The sequence below is a fragment of the Amblyomma americanum genome, chromosome 8, assembly GCF_052857255.1.
Source record: "Amblyomma americanum isolate KBUSLIRL-KWMA chromosome 8, ASM5285725v1, whole genome shotgun sequence".
Classification (NCBI taxonomy): domain Eukaryota; kingdom Metazoa; phylum Arthropoda; class Arachnida; order Ixodida; family Ixodidae; genus Amblyomma; species Amblyomma americanum.
In genome coordinates this window covers 58,095,891-58,112,497 of record NC_135504.1, presented here as the reverse complement: position 1 = coordinate 58,112,497, position 16,607 = coordinate 58,095,891, and the positions used below count along the sequence as shown (strand labels likewise).

Below are 16,607 nucleotides of genomic sequence, written 5' to 3'. Positions count from 1 at the left end.
GTCGAATTTCTATGAAACGAAATTCTGGAGGCCCGTGTACCCCTGGTGGTCGAAATTTCCGCAGCCTTCATTACGGCGTCCCTCGTGGCCTGATATAGCCTGAGTCGCTTTGGGACTTTAAACCTCATAAAACAATAATAAAAAAACAAAACCTTCATGCTGAAGAACTCACACCGACATAGTGTCCCGTTCCCTGTCCTTCTTATTGAAACTGCGCCCACTGAAATACCATTGACAAGCCAGGAGGTTGACCTAGCTGACCACGCTAGATAATTTTTAAAGCATGCTTGAAGCATGTAAACTTGTACTGGCTCAGTTTTTTTTATTTTTTTTTTCAGGTAAATTTACCTGATATGGCACAAATCCTTCTGGATGGCTTGGCTTGCAAGAATGAGTCCGACGGAAATATGCAAGGAAAGAAGGAGGAAAACTTAGGTATGGAGCATTTCGTGCATTGCATGCCAGTATTTTTGGTCCACGTGTGGTCTCTAGCGTGAAGGAAAAAAGTACTAGGCAGATATGCCAGGATATCTTAGAAAGTTGTAGGCGCGACCGCTGTAAAAATACGGGATATTCAGAGGTCAGTGCTTATTACGGGAGCAGCTAAGCTGGCATTCGTGATGATTATGATGATGATGGTGGATTTTTATGGCGCAAGGGCATCTATGGCAAAAGAGCGGCATGGCACAACGTATTTTCGACTACTCAAGGTGAGGTGAAATGCCCATAGTTAGCGTTCATGTCTTGCAAGGGAACGCAATAGATCCAATGACAAACAGAAAGAAGAGCCATTTGTGTAGCTAGGGGCGGAGACATGGCAACCTGCAGTATTATGTGAAGCTGGCTAGACCGAAATCTGCCTTCCTTAACGCACTCAAAAAGAAAATATTCGTTTTATGAAAGAGGTACACTATGCGTACACGTTTATTGTTTGCCCTTTTTATGCAAAGCTTATGGCTTGCTATGTGTCTACACCTGTGCAGTTATATTGCTTGTGTTTGCATGACGTGGTTAATTTATTGGCCCATGTACCACCCCTTTTGCATCTTTATTGGTACACACCTCCACTAGATGGAGCTTCTAGCGCAGGTGCTTCGAAAAATACTCAGTAAGGGCTGGTTTACAAACGTAAAACGTTTTCTTTAATTTCGGCCACCTTGATTCCCTCTTCTGTTTGCCCTTCTACCTTGCAGGGAAAAAGACAGGTCTTTTGACTCAGTAAATCTTGTCACTGAAGAGAAGGCTGCAGCAGAAACTGCGAATCCTAGTTCCGGCATTCGGGATCTTGTGCGTAGTTAGGTTGGAGACTGGCTCGCGTAACTTCGTTCATTAATGGTAATTGCGCGTGGGGAAGTGTACAAGTGCATTGAGAGTATGTGTGCTTATAACAATGAAACAGCTTTGAATACCTTTGAAAATTTCGCGGTTCATAAGGCGGTTCATAGTTTAGCTTTCGTAGAGAGACAGATACCCATGAATAAAAAAGCAGATAATTTAACCGGCGTTTAAAAAACCGCTGGCATGTTACTCTGCTTGGGGAAGGGAACTTGGGAGAAACCCTTAAAAATTTCTTTACGCAGTGTATAGACGGTTCATAGACGTCTGTCTCTAAATTTTATTCGATATCTATAGACAAACCCTAGTGAACAGTTATAGGCAATACAAATCCTATAGAGAGTCAAAGACAATCTACAATTTTGTGGCCATACATTTTTAGTAGACTTGTTTATAGATAGCCTATAGACTACAAATAGACAAAAATAAATACCTTTTGGAAAGCCATACAGTCTACAAGAAGTCTATAGACTGTCTATAGACCATTTTTGTAAGGATAAAGACTGAAAGAGAGCCGGACGGGAAAGGTGAAATGAAAGAAAAAAAGAGGGGAGAGCATAAAATGAGGCCATTAAATGCCTACTAAGGTGCATTGGCGAGAAATGGTGTAACATATGAAATGAAGTGTATGGCCTGATCAAATTGGGCTAAGTTCACTGCGAGAATGCATGAGGGCAGCATGCATGTTGAAAATAGAGCTTGCCAAGATGTCCGATGTCCACGTGCATTTACTTTGGCAGGGCTAGGCTATTATATACTGCTTTAAAGCGGCAATAAAAGAAAATATCGAAATTAGGCAAGACGGATACATTTTGTATCAGTCAAACAAATATTTTTTCAATGCGCAATGGTGGCTTTGTTGTTGAGAAAGCCGCAAATTTTATTGGAAATGCGATCCGTCTTAGTAATAATGAAATTAGAATGGGCTGCAGTGGCGTGCATGCTGATATGTCCACGGATACAGATACGCTTTTGAGTGTAAATAAAATTGTCAGTTTTGTTTCTATTCCTTATTTTTTTCCACGCAGTGGAACTGCCAGAAGAGACGGTCAATCAACTGGCGTCAAACTGCATGGCCGTTTTCATTGGAGGGTAAGGGCTTCCTCGACGATCAGGAGAATAATGCGCAAGATAGGAAACGTATATTACCTTAAGGAGAAGGTGGGCTCTATGCATAGAGCGCACCGTTCAAAAGATAGAGTTTATTGTTGGGGGTTTCGTTGAGGAGATTTGACCGAGTGAAACCAAACTTATGAATCGGGTTATGTTTATCTCATTTTATTCAGGCGAAAAAAATGTTAGTCTGACATTCAAGAGATCAGTATAATTAGGAGCGAGGTTGATAAGTATGCATTTATGATGGAGAAAATAGCAGTGAAAGAGCGCTGACAGGACTAGATACAGACTAATTAAGAAATAAAAGGCTGTTATAATGTAGAGTATGATGAAGAAATTTCTTAAAGTAGATTGCGCGTACCGCTAAAAACTGACGTCATATTGTTCAATAATTTTTGGTAGGCTCTCGCACACTTCTACAACGTGACAGTCAGCGACAAATATTTTGTAGCCCGCAGTCTGAAATTTTGGAGTGACAAGAATCATCAACCTAACTAAGGCAAGACCTTCTAACAAGATATTAATCTCTTCACGCCAGAGTGAGGAAAACAAGCAATCGAGGTTAGGTTACATCCTAAGGTCAAGGCTATGGTGAGTTATAAGAAACAAATTTTCGGAAACGTCGGTTCTAGGCACGGGGATGAAAAAAAAAAAACCCAGTATCTTAGTCGGCGCGACTACAGGATTACCACGTGGCAGCTGCAATATTTCATCTATCAGTTCATTTAACACGTCCAGACGAGTCCAGAAAGTTCCCGTTCAGAGCACAGTGCGTCCTGTCTCAGCACTCAAGGAAATGTTGAACGAGCGATTTTTCAAAGCGATTTAAAGTTACGTTGATGTACAATGAGCATGATTACCGGTTTTCCAAATGGATTCTCTATTTTAAAATCAGTGGCGTCGCAAATTGACCTTTCTTTTGTTGTCACCTGTCGCAGGTGTAGGACTTCGAAACTAAGCTGGAAGGTTGTGCAGTTTAGTCCGCCGTTCGGGTGCCGAATAAAAGAGTTGAAAGACTGCGAAGTACATGGGTATTTATTTGTATTTATTTACAAAAATATGGAGATAGCAGCTCTGCGCAAGCAGGAAATGGTTTCAACAGATCTGCAATAAAAGCATTTTTTTTTCACCTAAAGTTCTTGCATTTGATTCAGCAGAACAGTTCCTGTTGTGTATATGCAGGGGAAATAAGATATTTAGTTTAACTTTCGTCCCGTGAAAATACGAGATAGAATAGTTTATCGTTATTTAGATACTGGAACAGCGTACTGCTGGATAAATTGTATACACTATGACAAACCAAATTTGTCCGGATAGAGCAAGTAGAAGAACTTTAGCCCCGAAACTTGACAGCGTACCTTATGGGTTACAAGTTGAGCGGTCACAACATATTAGTGAGTGCTGAAGTGAAGCGATGATCTCATAGAATAAATCTGCAAGTAAGGTGCCGGCTGCACTACACTTTAGCGACATTCATGGCATAATATGAGTCCCACACTGTTGAAGCGTGCACGAGGACCGGTTGAACTTGATTGCCACACACTTCAAGCTTAGCGCTTGAAGTTGAGCCTTCTAATTTTCGGGCAAGGAAGAGGCGTGCTTTATTTGAGGTTGTTTGTCATCGACAGGTCTAAAGGCTTAACGGCCGAAAAAAAATTGCGCCCCTTCTGGCGAGGCGGACTGATGGGAGAAGCATTTGCGCACAGTGGTGTTCTACTGCACAGGTAAACTGTTTAGCTCAAACGCCTTCTGCAAAGCCCGTGGATGCTGCATCTTGTATGCATTGAAATACCAAGCACTTCCCATGCGCAGCGTAGGCATAGTAGCCTACTGCCGAAATTCTCACGCAGCTAGAGGCGTAATCATCGTCTTCTATGAACAGGTTGCAGCAAGTCTAGGAGAAATGGCTATTACACACCGTTCTCCAAATAGCCTTGAACCAAGTGTGGGTTATGTTGAAGTCGTTCAACCAAATGCTAGGAGGAAGGCCCACTGTCTGTACCCGGTCGTGTGGGCAGTAAAGGTCGAAACTGTGGGTAAGCTGGGTGGCCAACATTGAGTAGCTGTGGACCGGCGTACGCCTCACACAACTCTTTCTTAGCTGTTGGTGAGGGCACTCTCAACTTCGTTGGTATGAGGTGCGATTGTTGACGACATCAAAAAAGTCGTCTCAGATTTCGAGGCTGGTATGTGGTAATGAGCAGGAGGCACTGGAGTCCTGGACAAAAAACCATGCAAAAAAATAGGCCGCATAGCGACTTTTGTATGCAGTCGGTTTTGACGATTCTACCGCCTCTGGTAACATTTTACAATTCCTAGGCATCTGGTTGTCTTTTTTTGCGCGCAAAATTTCCGGCCACATGCACCTACATGTCTCGCTTTAAGTTAGTAAATGATTGGTATGTGCTCTCGTGTACTCCGTAATCGTCTGTAAATCCAGCTGTTTCACTTCATTCTGGTTGGCACTGAGCAATACTATGCTATTTACGTAATTTATCACTTTGAAACTGTTATCGGATTGACTGTCTTAAAGGCAAAGGGGGATGGTAGCATTTCGTTTATATTTGAAGTAAATCTGAAACACATTTTTTTCGAGCACAGATACGACACAACAAGATTAGCCTTGACATCCTGGTTTTACCTCATGGGAAGGCATCCAGAGATTCAGGAGAAAATGAGGCACGAAGTAATGAAAGCTTTCAAGGAAGAGGTGAGTCAGTGGATTTTCGTGTGAGCGTAGAAAATATATGCGTAGAAATTGAAAGAAAAACAACCGGTGATAAATATACTCATGTAGAAACTACATTTTTCAAGCAATAAATCGTCGAAATATCCGTTCCTGCACGCTATAATAGAGTGAGCAGTACTTCCCATAGCGTCAGGGACCGATCGGCCGAATAAATCAAAGCAGGCGTTAACATACTGTATATACTTTATTTCAAGACATCTCAAGTGTAAAAATTTGTAAGCGCTAGACAAATAACATTGAAACTGTTGATGAGGTCATTTTTGCATGTGGATGAAGAAAAACCTCACTGTATTTCACCACGGTGCGATAACCCAAAATGACTGAAAAACGCAGCCAGTTGTATTTGCATCAGTTTTGTTTATCCCAGTAATGCTTGCCATATTACACGATATACGGCCTCTAAAATACGAGTAGTTATGACTTATGTTTCAAAATTGCATAAGTCTCGGGGGTCACTGTGCAAAGACCGTCCTCGCGCAGTATTTATAAACTTTAGCTCAAAGTGGCACCAGCCAGAGATGCAGCAGATTTGCTGGAGGAGCAGCCAATGCTAACCGTTTCGCAGGAACAGCATAAATTTCTATGCTGATACTGCTGCTTCGGACGAAAGTAGGAAATATGGAACTTGACGAGCCCTTAGTTTGTGTTCCTGTGTATTTAAGCCCAGTTTCATCCTTTTGAGACGCTAAGAGATTACCTGATCTCTCACATTTGACTTATGTAGTAAAATGTTTTTGCTAGTAAATCTACAATTTTTCTGCTTTCCCGAAATGTGCGGGCCGTTAGCCATGAAATAGTGGAATTTCTTGAATTTTTTCTCATATTTTTTTAGCGTAGACATAAGGGGTTTTAAAAGGCTTGAATATATAACATTATGCTCGTGTACTTGGGATTTACCTGTACAGGTAAGGAACGCAGTGTTATTCTGTTACTAACGAATTAGCACGGTGCCTGGTTTTCAGAACTCATCTCAGTCATGATGGAGACCTCACATTTCAAGATGACGGTCCTTGTGGCGCTCAGTAATCGCATGAAAGGCAATGCAGAAGATACACCCTCTCGCACTTTCCTATTGGCGAACTGAAAACTACACTAGATGGCACAGGGTGGCAGCAATATCTGTGGCACTCCGCCTTTCAAACCATACAGCATATACATCATGGGCGCCTTTCTGTAACAGATGTTATTCACTACTTACGTTATCAGTATTTTAGATTCATATTTCAGATTTATCGTCTCTGGATTGAGTTTTGCGCAATATGAATTCGAGGTTTGTACTAATTTTATAATGGGACCTACAGATCCAGTCCAGTAATGAATTCCTACGTTAATGAAGCGTACAGAAATTTGTTTTTGGTTTATACGCTTTCAGAGCCATCATGTGAACAGATGATTGAGGTTGAGAAGTAGGCCTCTTGACACATTTAAACACTTACAATTTTATTCCAGGGGGACAATCTATCTTATCGAACGCTCGCTAGGCTTTCTTACACAAACCAAGTGATTTCGGAGACCCTTCGGATGTACCCGCCAATTATAACGTGAGTATATCACTCATGTATTAGGTCTGTTCCATGTTACTTTTTTCTTCATAGCTTTACAGTTTTCTTGTCTAAGCGGGCACAGACCTACTAATGACTACGCAAAAGTAACAGTAAGTGCATATTAGATGGTGATGAGGTCTGACGCAACGAAGGCGATTTTTTTTTGGCACCAGTATTGTCAGTGCTAATTACTCAGCTGTATCAACGGCTATAAGGTTTTTCATACTGACGACTATTTAAAGCACTACAGTGCACTTTGACACGGCAGAGGAAATCTAAATCAACTGGACTCTAGTCAACGTGACGTGCATATAACGGGCTACCGATAATTCAAATTCTGCATTCATATAACAAGTTTTCTGCCTCGTTAAACTTTATATATCTGAGGTTTGACTGTATTCTGCTATAAATTAAGTTTTTGGAATACTTTTAGCAGGGTTGTAAGCTTGACAGTGGCCGTACATATACTTCTATTATTGATGCCTGCATGTTTGCATTAAGTGCACGTCTGAACATTGGGCATGCTACTTGTTTAATAAAAAAAGCTTAGCTATAACGGGCAGAAGAGCAATAAAACATTAGTCAACCTGCAGAGAATTTGTCTTTCAAACATGCACAACGAATGATTAGAGTGCCATTATCACTTCTGTCGTCTCCTTATATTTTATGCATTGGATCCACGTTCTCGTTCAACATAGCCTTCTCCAAAGACTATGCTGTAGCTACCGTTCTCTTCCTTATCGGGATGTACAGAATAGCTCAAGTTATTTGCTAACGTTCAGCTCAGTCTCATAATAATTAAGGAGAAAAGCACTACAGAGCTGGAGTCATAAATGTCTAGATAATGCGCCACGAGTGTAACCATGCACCAGCTTGTGCTAGATGGCTGACGAAGAAGGCAATGTTTCTCGTTAATGAGGACCGTGCACATATGAGGCATATTATAAACATTTTTATTGCGATAACGTTAAGTGTTCCGTTCAGCGGAAAAGCCAGGCTTGTAGTTGTTGGCACTGAGTCGAAGAAATCCTGAATGGCCGAGAAGGTCTTGACGTAAAACCCACATGACCTCTCGCGGGTGATTCAAACACTCCGCAACGATCACAAAGTACAACAGGGATGACGTCACTACACAATTCCTCACTGGTGCACAGGGTCATGGCATCATTCTTGCAGCATTGCGTAGTGCCTCTGAAGATGGCAAAGGAAATGCATCGAAAGGAAAAATAGTCGAGCCGAGACTCGAGTCTCTGGCTCCTTGGTCGTGAACGGAAGAACCATCGTTCGACTTGCTTAAAGGGTGGCCTTTTGTGTCTGGTGCAAAGCAGATAATAAAAAAGCTAAATTTAAAAAAAAACGTTGATAGCAAGAGAAGTGTTCGTTTTAACGATGTGAAAAGCGAACAGGACTCCAGGGGTCATATTCCATATGCTATTCATTTTAAAATCGCTATTTCGCGTCCGTCTGGTTCGCTGTCATTGGTCACTCATATAGAGAAACGGATTTCAAGCGTCTGTGGAAAGCGACCCGCCCATTGGGTTAAAGGTTACCGGACCTAACCATTGGCTGCATATCACAGCCATATGCAGCTAGTGGGCAGGCCTGGTCGCCTGCTGCTGACAGAGAGATGGACCTCACCAGTGGCTGCATATGGCAGCCGATGCGACCTAATGGGTCAGGGCCGGTCACCAACCACCCAAAGGCCGGGTCGCTTCCCACAGACGCTTGAGAGTCCCGGGTATATCTCAGTGAACAATAACAGAGGACCAGACGGACGCGAAATGACCATTTTAAAATCAACAGACCACAGGATAGAGCCCTAGGCCTCTGAAGGGAGCCATTAATCCTGCCGCGTGATACCCTTAGTGTGGAGTTTAAATATCGCCAAAAAATTTTAAAATAATCATTCTATAACGCGAGGTTCCATTAGTGCTTTCAAATAACGGCTTGTGCACAGATTCACGTCCCGATGTGTGGACGAGGATTATCGCCACGGCGCCTACCTGATTAAGAAAGGAACTTCGGTAATGGTGCCTGTCTACCAGCTGCACCATGACCCGCAGTACTGGAACGAACCGGAAAAATTTGACCCCGATAGGTGAGCATCAATTCTTTCATTATTCAATATTTTGCTTGAGCACCGGGCAACCGTAGGCGAGTTGTATATTCCGGTGATGATTTACCCTCGCAGCTACAGCGACAGCAAGGAACCGCCATGAGCCGGAGGCAAATGAAACAATACGCGCAATATGATTTACGTTGTTACAGTCATGTGCCCTAAAGTGAAAAAAGGATGAAAAGTAGACCTAGCTGATTGTGGAGTTGGCGTTCTTCAGATCTGAGTAAACCGAAGACGAGAAGAACCAACAGGAGCATACGCACATTACCATAGACACGTGTATCTGTTTCTTTGAGCTAGGCGTCTTCAAATTCCTCAGGTCTTAAGAATTTTTGTTTATGTTTATGGTGGTTTAACGCCCGAAAGCGACTCAGGCTATGAGAGCCGCCGTAGTAAAGGGCTTCGGAAATTTGTCCACCTGGGGTTCTTTAACGTGCACTGACATCGCACAGTACATGGGCCTCTAGAATTTCGCCTCCATCAAAATTCGACCGCTTCGGCCGGGATCGAACCCGCGTCTTTTGGGCCAGAAGCCGAGCGCCGTAACCACTCAGCCACCGTGGCGGCCTCAGGTCTTAAGAATATCCTACCGTAGTCTGAACACCCGCTGTTAGCGGCGCCCCTCTCGGGCTTCTGTAACCAGAAAAAGGCAGCATGTCGAAGAAGGCGCTTGCCCTAAGGTGGTCACAGCTTACAGGTTCGTGTTAGTGTTAGGGTTTAATGACAACGCGACAAAGTATAATATTACATAATAAATTAACATTAGAGGCGGCTAGTCATAAAAGCAGGCTAAATGCGCATGGAATAAGCTTTGTATTTAGACAAGTTGTGCCCATGAAAGAAGGAAGCATGGCACTGGAGATATTGTCGTGAGTAAAGGGTGGCCATTGCAGTTAAAATGACTACAGTGGTCACACCCACTCTGAATTCCTCACATCGGTCTGGACGTTCTACGTAACAATGTTGCACGTAAAATAAAATGTCGCCCTCTGCGTAGGATCTGAAGACATGTCCCGGCCGCAAAAAATGAGGCGCATTATTTACGAAACGTACAGAAAAACTCGGAATTACGAAGCAACGGAAAGAGACGTATTGCTAATGCATGTCCGCGCGCCCTGCAGCCAAAAGCAACAGATTCCTTTGTCTTTGCCTCAAACATGCGTCTCATTCGCTAGATTGCATACGAATTACACCATAGCCTATAGGTCGAGGCGTATGGTTTCAAGGCCTGGAGCAGAGACCCAGTACACCCTGCATATGTTCATCTCAACTTTATTATGCACTATATGATAGTGTTACTTTGCTACCGCGTCACTACAAGTCCGGGGCACCAAAGCATTCATAGACAGTTGAAAAGCGTAGCAGAAAATGATTACATAAAATGGGGAATGTTAATGCTAATGGTACATAAATTGTAGAATAAGATATATAAAGCGGTGCTACAAATAGAAATGTTAAGGCAAGCAAAACAAACGTAAAGCTTAAAATTCAGTGCACCCTTGCCATGCGCGCTTGGCTGTGTAAATACAAGTTTTGTGAAGAAGACTTCTTATAGAAACTCTGCAACTATTAGACAGCAGGGCCCTAACTGGTAGTTATGTTAGCGCTCTCGACATGAAACGAAATTAGTAACAAATTTAGAACAAACAATACTTTTTTGTACAGAAGAAGACGGGCGAAAGCATAGCAAGAGTTTCATCCTTTTAACCTGTTTCTCTCTATTTTTCTTCTATTTTCATTGTTTTGGTTCGGAGCTTAAAGAGAAACGAGAGCGAAGGGATGAAAAACCCCGGAGACATGTAATTTTCCAGCTAGCCGCAGCGATGGAAGTGAGGTAAATACTGCCATGATGGGTTGAGACAGGTATGAATTACGAATGCGTTAGATTAAATTTTGAGAATACCAAGAGTAAACTAATAAGGTCCAGTGACCGGAAGGGTGCGACGAGATGAGGTAGAAAAGTAGGGAATATATGTACCCTAAAAGTTATATTGTCCATCATTTGTGTACATAGTAAAGAAATGTACGTGGTGTAGCGTTTCGTAAAAGCGCTCTTAACTGAAGTTCACAATTCTAGTCCTGATTGCAGAGCCAGCTTTCTATATATAGAGCTAAGGCATTAGCGGCCCTTGCCGCCTCCATTGGTCGTTTCGTCCGAAGCTTTTAACGAACTTCTTCGCGTGTTATGAGTAACAGGCAGCATGGAAGGATAGCCGCACGCGTGATTCGGTGCACACAATGGGTTTGAAAGACACCATTCTACTTCAGCCTAGCTGTTGTATAAGATTTACGCGTGCTGCCTAACTGCGTTCGTTTCAGGATTGAAAGCTGCAGTGATTACTATTTCAAGACGTCGGCCGAGATCACTCCGTAGTTGCTCAGTTAGTTTAGAAGCTAGGGCCTCGTAGAATATCACAAACTTCAACTTAAACACGGGAAGACACTGAACACACAAGGGCTTTGCTTCGAAACAAACACATACGTGCTTCCAAACAAGCTGCCTTAATGAACATGCAAAGCATTTATCAGAAAGTTAGGCGCCGTGTAAGTGACGACAAGAGGAGGCCAGCCTGCAGAATAAAGCACACCAAAGCACTTGTTAAATGTGAGGTTGGCGTGGTATGCAGAATTTTCCTCGCCTGCGGGAAAAGTTGCATCGGCCAAACTGGGCGCTGTCTTATAGAGCGCTTGCTAGAGCATTGCCGGAATATCGATTCGGTCAGTGGCGGGGGCCATTTAGCTGCTCACATTCGTCGTTGCTTGCACAAGCCGGCACGCAAAGCGTTTCTGACGGATACATGTCTTCTGCGCAGGTTCGGCACACAGCGAAGCTGGGAAACTTTCGAAGCCCTTTTCTTTGAATGAATATATATGTGTGTCAGTGCCCCATCTGTCGCGCTCGGAAAAAAGGAAATTGATTATTTGCAGCCAATTGTGATTGTAGGTTCAGGCACGCAAAATATAAAAAACTAAAACAGAAATTCTGCGATGTGCTCTTCTACGCAGTTGGTTGATTTGCCTTTGTTTAGTTTAGATGCATTCGTCATTTGTGAATCGGCGTGTGTTGATAGCTGTGAACGGTTGGTGGCGATAGCGGCGCTTCTCTGCATATAATAGTCCCGCAAGTGTGCAATAAAGTTCAGTTGAAGTCCAGAGTTCGTGTTGTCTTCTCCCTTCGTCCTTGTCCCTTGCGCTGGTGCCATGTTCTATAATAATGCAAACCAACTGGCCCAGCTGTATACCCTTAGTATAATTCCAGATATTTTGCGGGCTATTGCCTGACTCACAAGAGGGTCAGACAGTTGGTAAAAGATTTGAAGAGAGGTTTTTAAAGCTTTCAGAATTTCTAATTTGAGTGCGTGGGAAAGATGTTAAGGAAACTGCATGCCTAAAGACATGAATTCATGAGCGCTTTATGGGAAGAAAACTGTGATGTAGAAACGAAGAGCAGTGCGATACTTCGGACACTGAATGCTGGTCTTCTTACTTGATATCTGTGGCTAAATCGAAACGGCCTTTTTTGCACAATAAGGGACCAGAAAAAAATGCTTACTACAACAACGCATGACGCAGTCATAAATTATGACAACCGAGATACATGCTCTCGTCATGTCAGATTCTAGACCCCGTAACCGAACCCACGACCTCTGGCCTCACGAAAAAGACTGGGCAGCAATCAACGTTGACCAGTTGGTAGAACACCGGATGCAAACTAAGACGTCAAGAGTTAAGATCCCGCCAGAGGCATCTGGCTGTCTTTCTTCTGCTTTGTGGTCAGTTATCCTTAAAATAATTACCCCATTAATCTTCCATTGATAAACAGCACAAATTAAAGAAAAACCATCCGCAATGCTCCTTGGTTTCGGTTACTGTTGATTTCCGCCATGCATGGCATAACCAGCCCCTCTTTCCCCTCTCTTGTCTGCTCGTTCCACCCCCCCCCCCCCCCCAAAAAAAAAAGACCTGTAAATAGTAAACCTCTTCCCATCTTGAAGTGCTGTACAAGACTTTTTCAAACCTTCGTACTGCAATGGGTTCTGATCGCAGGTTCAGCCCTGAAAACAAGACTCTGATTGATCCGGTAGTCTACCAGCCTTTTGGCCTTGGGCCCCGCATGTGCATTGGCCAGCGTCTGGCGCTCATCGAAATCGCATCAGTCACATCGCAAGTGCTGCATCACTTCCGGATAACACTGGCGCCTAGTCAGAAGGTAAAGCTTGCCATGCATTTTTTGGACACTGGAAATTGTACGCAGAACGTCGTAAATTCTTATTTCAAAAATTATACTAATAAATTTGACCAATCAAGCAAAGAGGATATGAAAAGCTTCTTACGACATGCGTAAAAGGAGAGAACAGACGCAGGTAGAATAGCATGAGTAATTTCAGGAAATAGTTTCCTTTATGGTTCATTGCAGTTTAACATCCCAAAGTGATTCAGGCTATGATGGACGCCGCAGTGAAGGGCTTCAGAAATTTCGACCACCTGGGGTTCTTTAACGTGCACTTGGCTTCGACGATGATCATGCAGGTAAAATGCGTGGTTTTCAAAAACTAACCTGTTCGGCAATATTTGGGTATGGGAACATGGTAATGAGCCGCAGCTACTTACTCTTACCTTTCAGGCTTAAAGAAGCGTAACTTTTTTTCTGCGTGCGGGGAACGCTCCTTTTACTTTGTTGAAGAGGCTAAGGCACCAACTTTTCCGGCCCGTGTTTTACACTTCATAATAATGCAAATGATTATTTTATTTGTTCCGCAAGGTGACTGCTAAATAACCCTGTGACTGCTAAATAACTTACGATTTAATTTCTTCTAGGTGAATTTTCACTTTCAACAAATAAGCAATGGCGGTGAAGTCGTAGGTTGTTTAGGTCATGTGGGGATTAAAAAAATTCAATATAATAGCTGATACGTAGTTTTAATTAACTACAAAGCTTACACCCTATTGCTGCAAGAGCTGAAACTACCGAAGACGACGTATTAGCGATTATTTTGTCACGCCGGGGTGACTGCAGTCCGGAGAGCAGAAAGGCCGTGAAAATGGTGTCTAAACAAATTTTCTTTATTTGGGCTGACTTGCGCCCATAATGGACTGAATCACTCGGCGGCGGCGTTGAAACGTGCGTGCTCGGCGGTCGTCGAACAGAATGCCCGCCGCTGTCCGCCGTGCTCGATTTAAAGCTGTTAGCGAACTTTCGAGACATGGCGTGCAAAGTTACCAAAACATTCAGAGACTAAGCAGAATCGGCTCTGCCAGGGTGCCAAAAATCGAAATAAATCTGGTCGCGTCTTGCATCCACAAATAAAGTGACAAAGCCGCGTGGCGGCAGATTTGAAGAATCAACAAATGAACACTACAAAGGCTCGCGGCAATATTACAGCCGGAGTAAGCGCAGGCGTGAGCGAAAAATCCAAAAAATCACAGAGAAGCAACCTAGCATGGCAGGTGGGGGTTAAATTAATCATTGTCCGCGGGGGTTACTCAGCAAGACAACCTGGGTCTCAGAAGGCGCACCGGGGGCAGCACCTGCCATTGCAGGGCAGTGGCGCATTGCTTAACCACTGCACCCGAAGTGGTATAAATACTCGCAGGGGTCTATGAATGTAATGCCGAGGGTGAAGAATTTCGCTAGTATGGGCATTATCCCATTAACGCTATCGCGTCGTACCCGAAGTCGAAGGTTAAGTGCCGCCTCAATTTTTATTAGCTATTTTTTTTCAGCCAGCAGGAACATGCCGGGACCAATATTGGCCCATCTGCAAAGTTTACGTGTTAAAAGGAAAAACACACGAAGGAAATTTTGTCGTTCTTAAATATCTAGGGGAGGGGGGATGGGGTCCAAAATTATGTTTGAAGTCTATTAAACCTCAAGCCGACCCATGTACTTAATGCCTAAAATAAACAAAAACTTAAGAGCAGTGGATGACTGCATTGTTTTGTGTGAGTTTTTTTCCTAACGACGGGAGTCAATCCCTAATTTTCTTCTTTTACAGCTTGATCTTGAGCTGGACACATGCTCATTCCTGGCCGTGCCGAAAGAGGAAGTGCGGATAAAACTCCACCGGCTGAAGAGCGACGTGTAAATTATTAATTCATTGTTGAGAAATGATGAAAGTGCGCAACAGGCGGAAGAAAGAACACTCTTGGAAGAGATCCTTAGAACAGCGCTTTAAAATAGACGTAAAGAAACTGCTATTGCATTTCGACTGCAGCAAACGTGGACGTAAATATACGATACCGCAACGCATATTTAACATTGTGACCTTAAGACACTAATGCCTCAATAGTGGCAGCTTCGCGTCCTGAGGCTCAGAGGCATTTTTCTGGTTGTGTTAGCTCACATGGATCGGTAAGCATATTACGGAGTTCATTCGCTTTGTCGCCAAAGAATAGTGATCAAGGTTACCTACCAACCCAAACGATGAGGAATTCAAGGTTCAAGGTTTATTTTTAAGTCCGATGAGGAATTCAAGGTTCAAGGTTTATTTTTAAGTCAAATACACGGCTGAGCAGAAAGAAAAAAGGTCGTAATTGCGCCTTGACGAAGCTCCCAACCCCTAAGTTGCTTCGACAGCTGTTGAGTGTAAAAGAAAAAAAAGCAGACATTGCGCAACAATACAAAGGTCTGCACTCCCGGCTCCTTACAATGCACGCACTCGAGGGTCATTCACAAATAATTAACTAATTAAAACGAATTGTAAGCAATCAAAATCTGGTCATGGATAAGAAACAAAACATTTCACACAGTACACTGCTCAGCCACGCAAAAACAACACACTAAAGGAACAGATTTCGGATGTAGTTGACCATTACTTATTAAATGATTGGCTTGATCTTGAAGCTGCGGTTTATAAATATGTAAAACCCCGAACACGTATAGAAAACTTACTGGCGTAATCCTGTAGATGGAAAACAACGTTTGTGTAGGAGATAAGTAATCTACATTAGCGATAGGTCTGAGGGCATGAGGGCGTGTTTTTGTAAAGTGAAAAGTTTCTGGATATTTGAGTATGTAGTGTTACTCAACACCAAGTGACAATATATATTGCCAGTTGCTCAATATGTATATATCGAATAATAAAGGACCTAGAATACTTGCGGGACATCGCGATATATTTCTGTGCATGCTGAGCTACAATCTCTGTCCGAAACGTATTGTTGTCGATCACTCAAATAACTACTAATTAGCTTCAGTGCAGTGGAAAGTTTTTCGATAAGAGTATGGTGGTTAATCCTGTCGAAAAATTTCGAGAAATCAATGAATACCCATTAAGTTATTTTCTTGTCTTTTAGGCTGTTCGGAATGATTTCTTTTTTGACGTGGAAGTGCAAGTTCTGAAGGGCATTTTGGCCTGAACTCTAAACTGTAGGGATGACCTCGCTGCTTTCCTCGATAACTTTACCCCTGACGCAAGTTCAAGTTTCGTGAGTTTCAAGTTTCGTTCACTGGAATCAAACTGGTTACTTTTGAAGCCCGGAATACAACGCCTTATCAGTATACACATTCCTACTATCACAATAACTGAGCGACATAGTTCCCCATGGTATAATAAAACACTAAAGAAAATAAACAACAAAAAGAAACGATTATTTCGTACAGCTAAAGCTACGAACATGGCGCACACTGGGAACAAATATTTCCTAAATAACATATCCTAAGGAACATATCCTAAATAACCAGTTTTCCTCTGTATTCACTGATTAACGTCTCGAATACCTCCCTGAAGTCCACTGTCTTAAC

The 16,607-nt window shown here is 42.8% G+C and overlaps 1 protein-coding gene across 2 annotated transcripts in view; it reads left to right on the top strand.

Moving 5' to 3' along the window:
• Nucleotides 1-15,453, top strand: part of LOC144101729 (cytochrome P450 3A4-like) — a 41,931-nt gene extending 26,478 nt beyond the window's left edge. Inside the window, exons 8-15 of one of the 2 annotated variants that reach the window (XR_013308052.1) lie at nucleotides 339-435; nucleotides 2,364-2,427; nucleotides 5,053-5,161; nucleotides 6,650-6,741; nucleotides 8,702-8,842; nucleotides 12,911-13,073; nucleotides 14,860-15,308; nucleotides 15,347-15,453. Coding sequence is in view for 1 of the 2 variants with exons in the window: in XM_077634862.1 (XP_077490988.1) it covers nucleotides 339-435; nucleotides 2,364-2,427; nucleotides 5,053-5,161; nucleotides 6,650-6,741; nucleotides 8,702-8,842; nucleotides 12,911-13,073; nucleotides 14,860-14,949 (756 nt within the window). In the remaining variant the exon portion in view is untranslated. Of the gene's footprint in view, nucleotides 1-338; nucleotides 436-2,363; nucleotides 2,428-5,052; nucleotides 5,162-6,649; nucleotides 6,742-8,701; nucleotides 8,843-12,910; nucleotides 13,074-14,859; nucleotides 15,309-15,346 lie in introns of those variants that run through there. The other variant, XM_077634862.1, reaches the window with a different exon arrangement.
• Nucleotides 15,454-16,607: the final 1,154 nt, after the last annotated feature.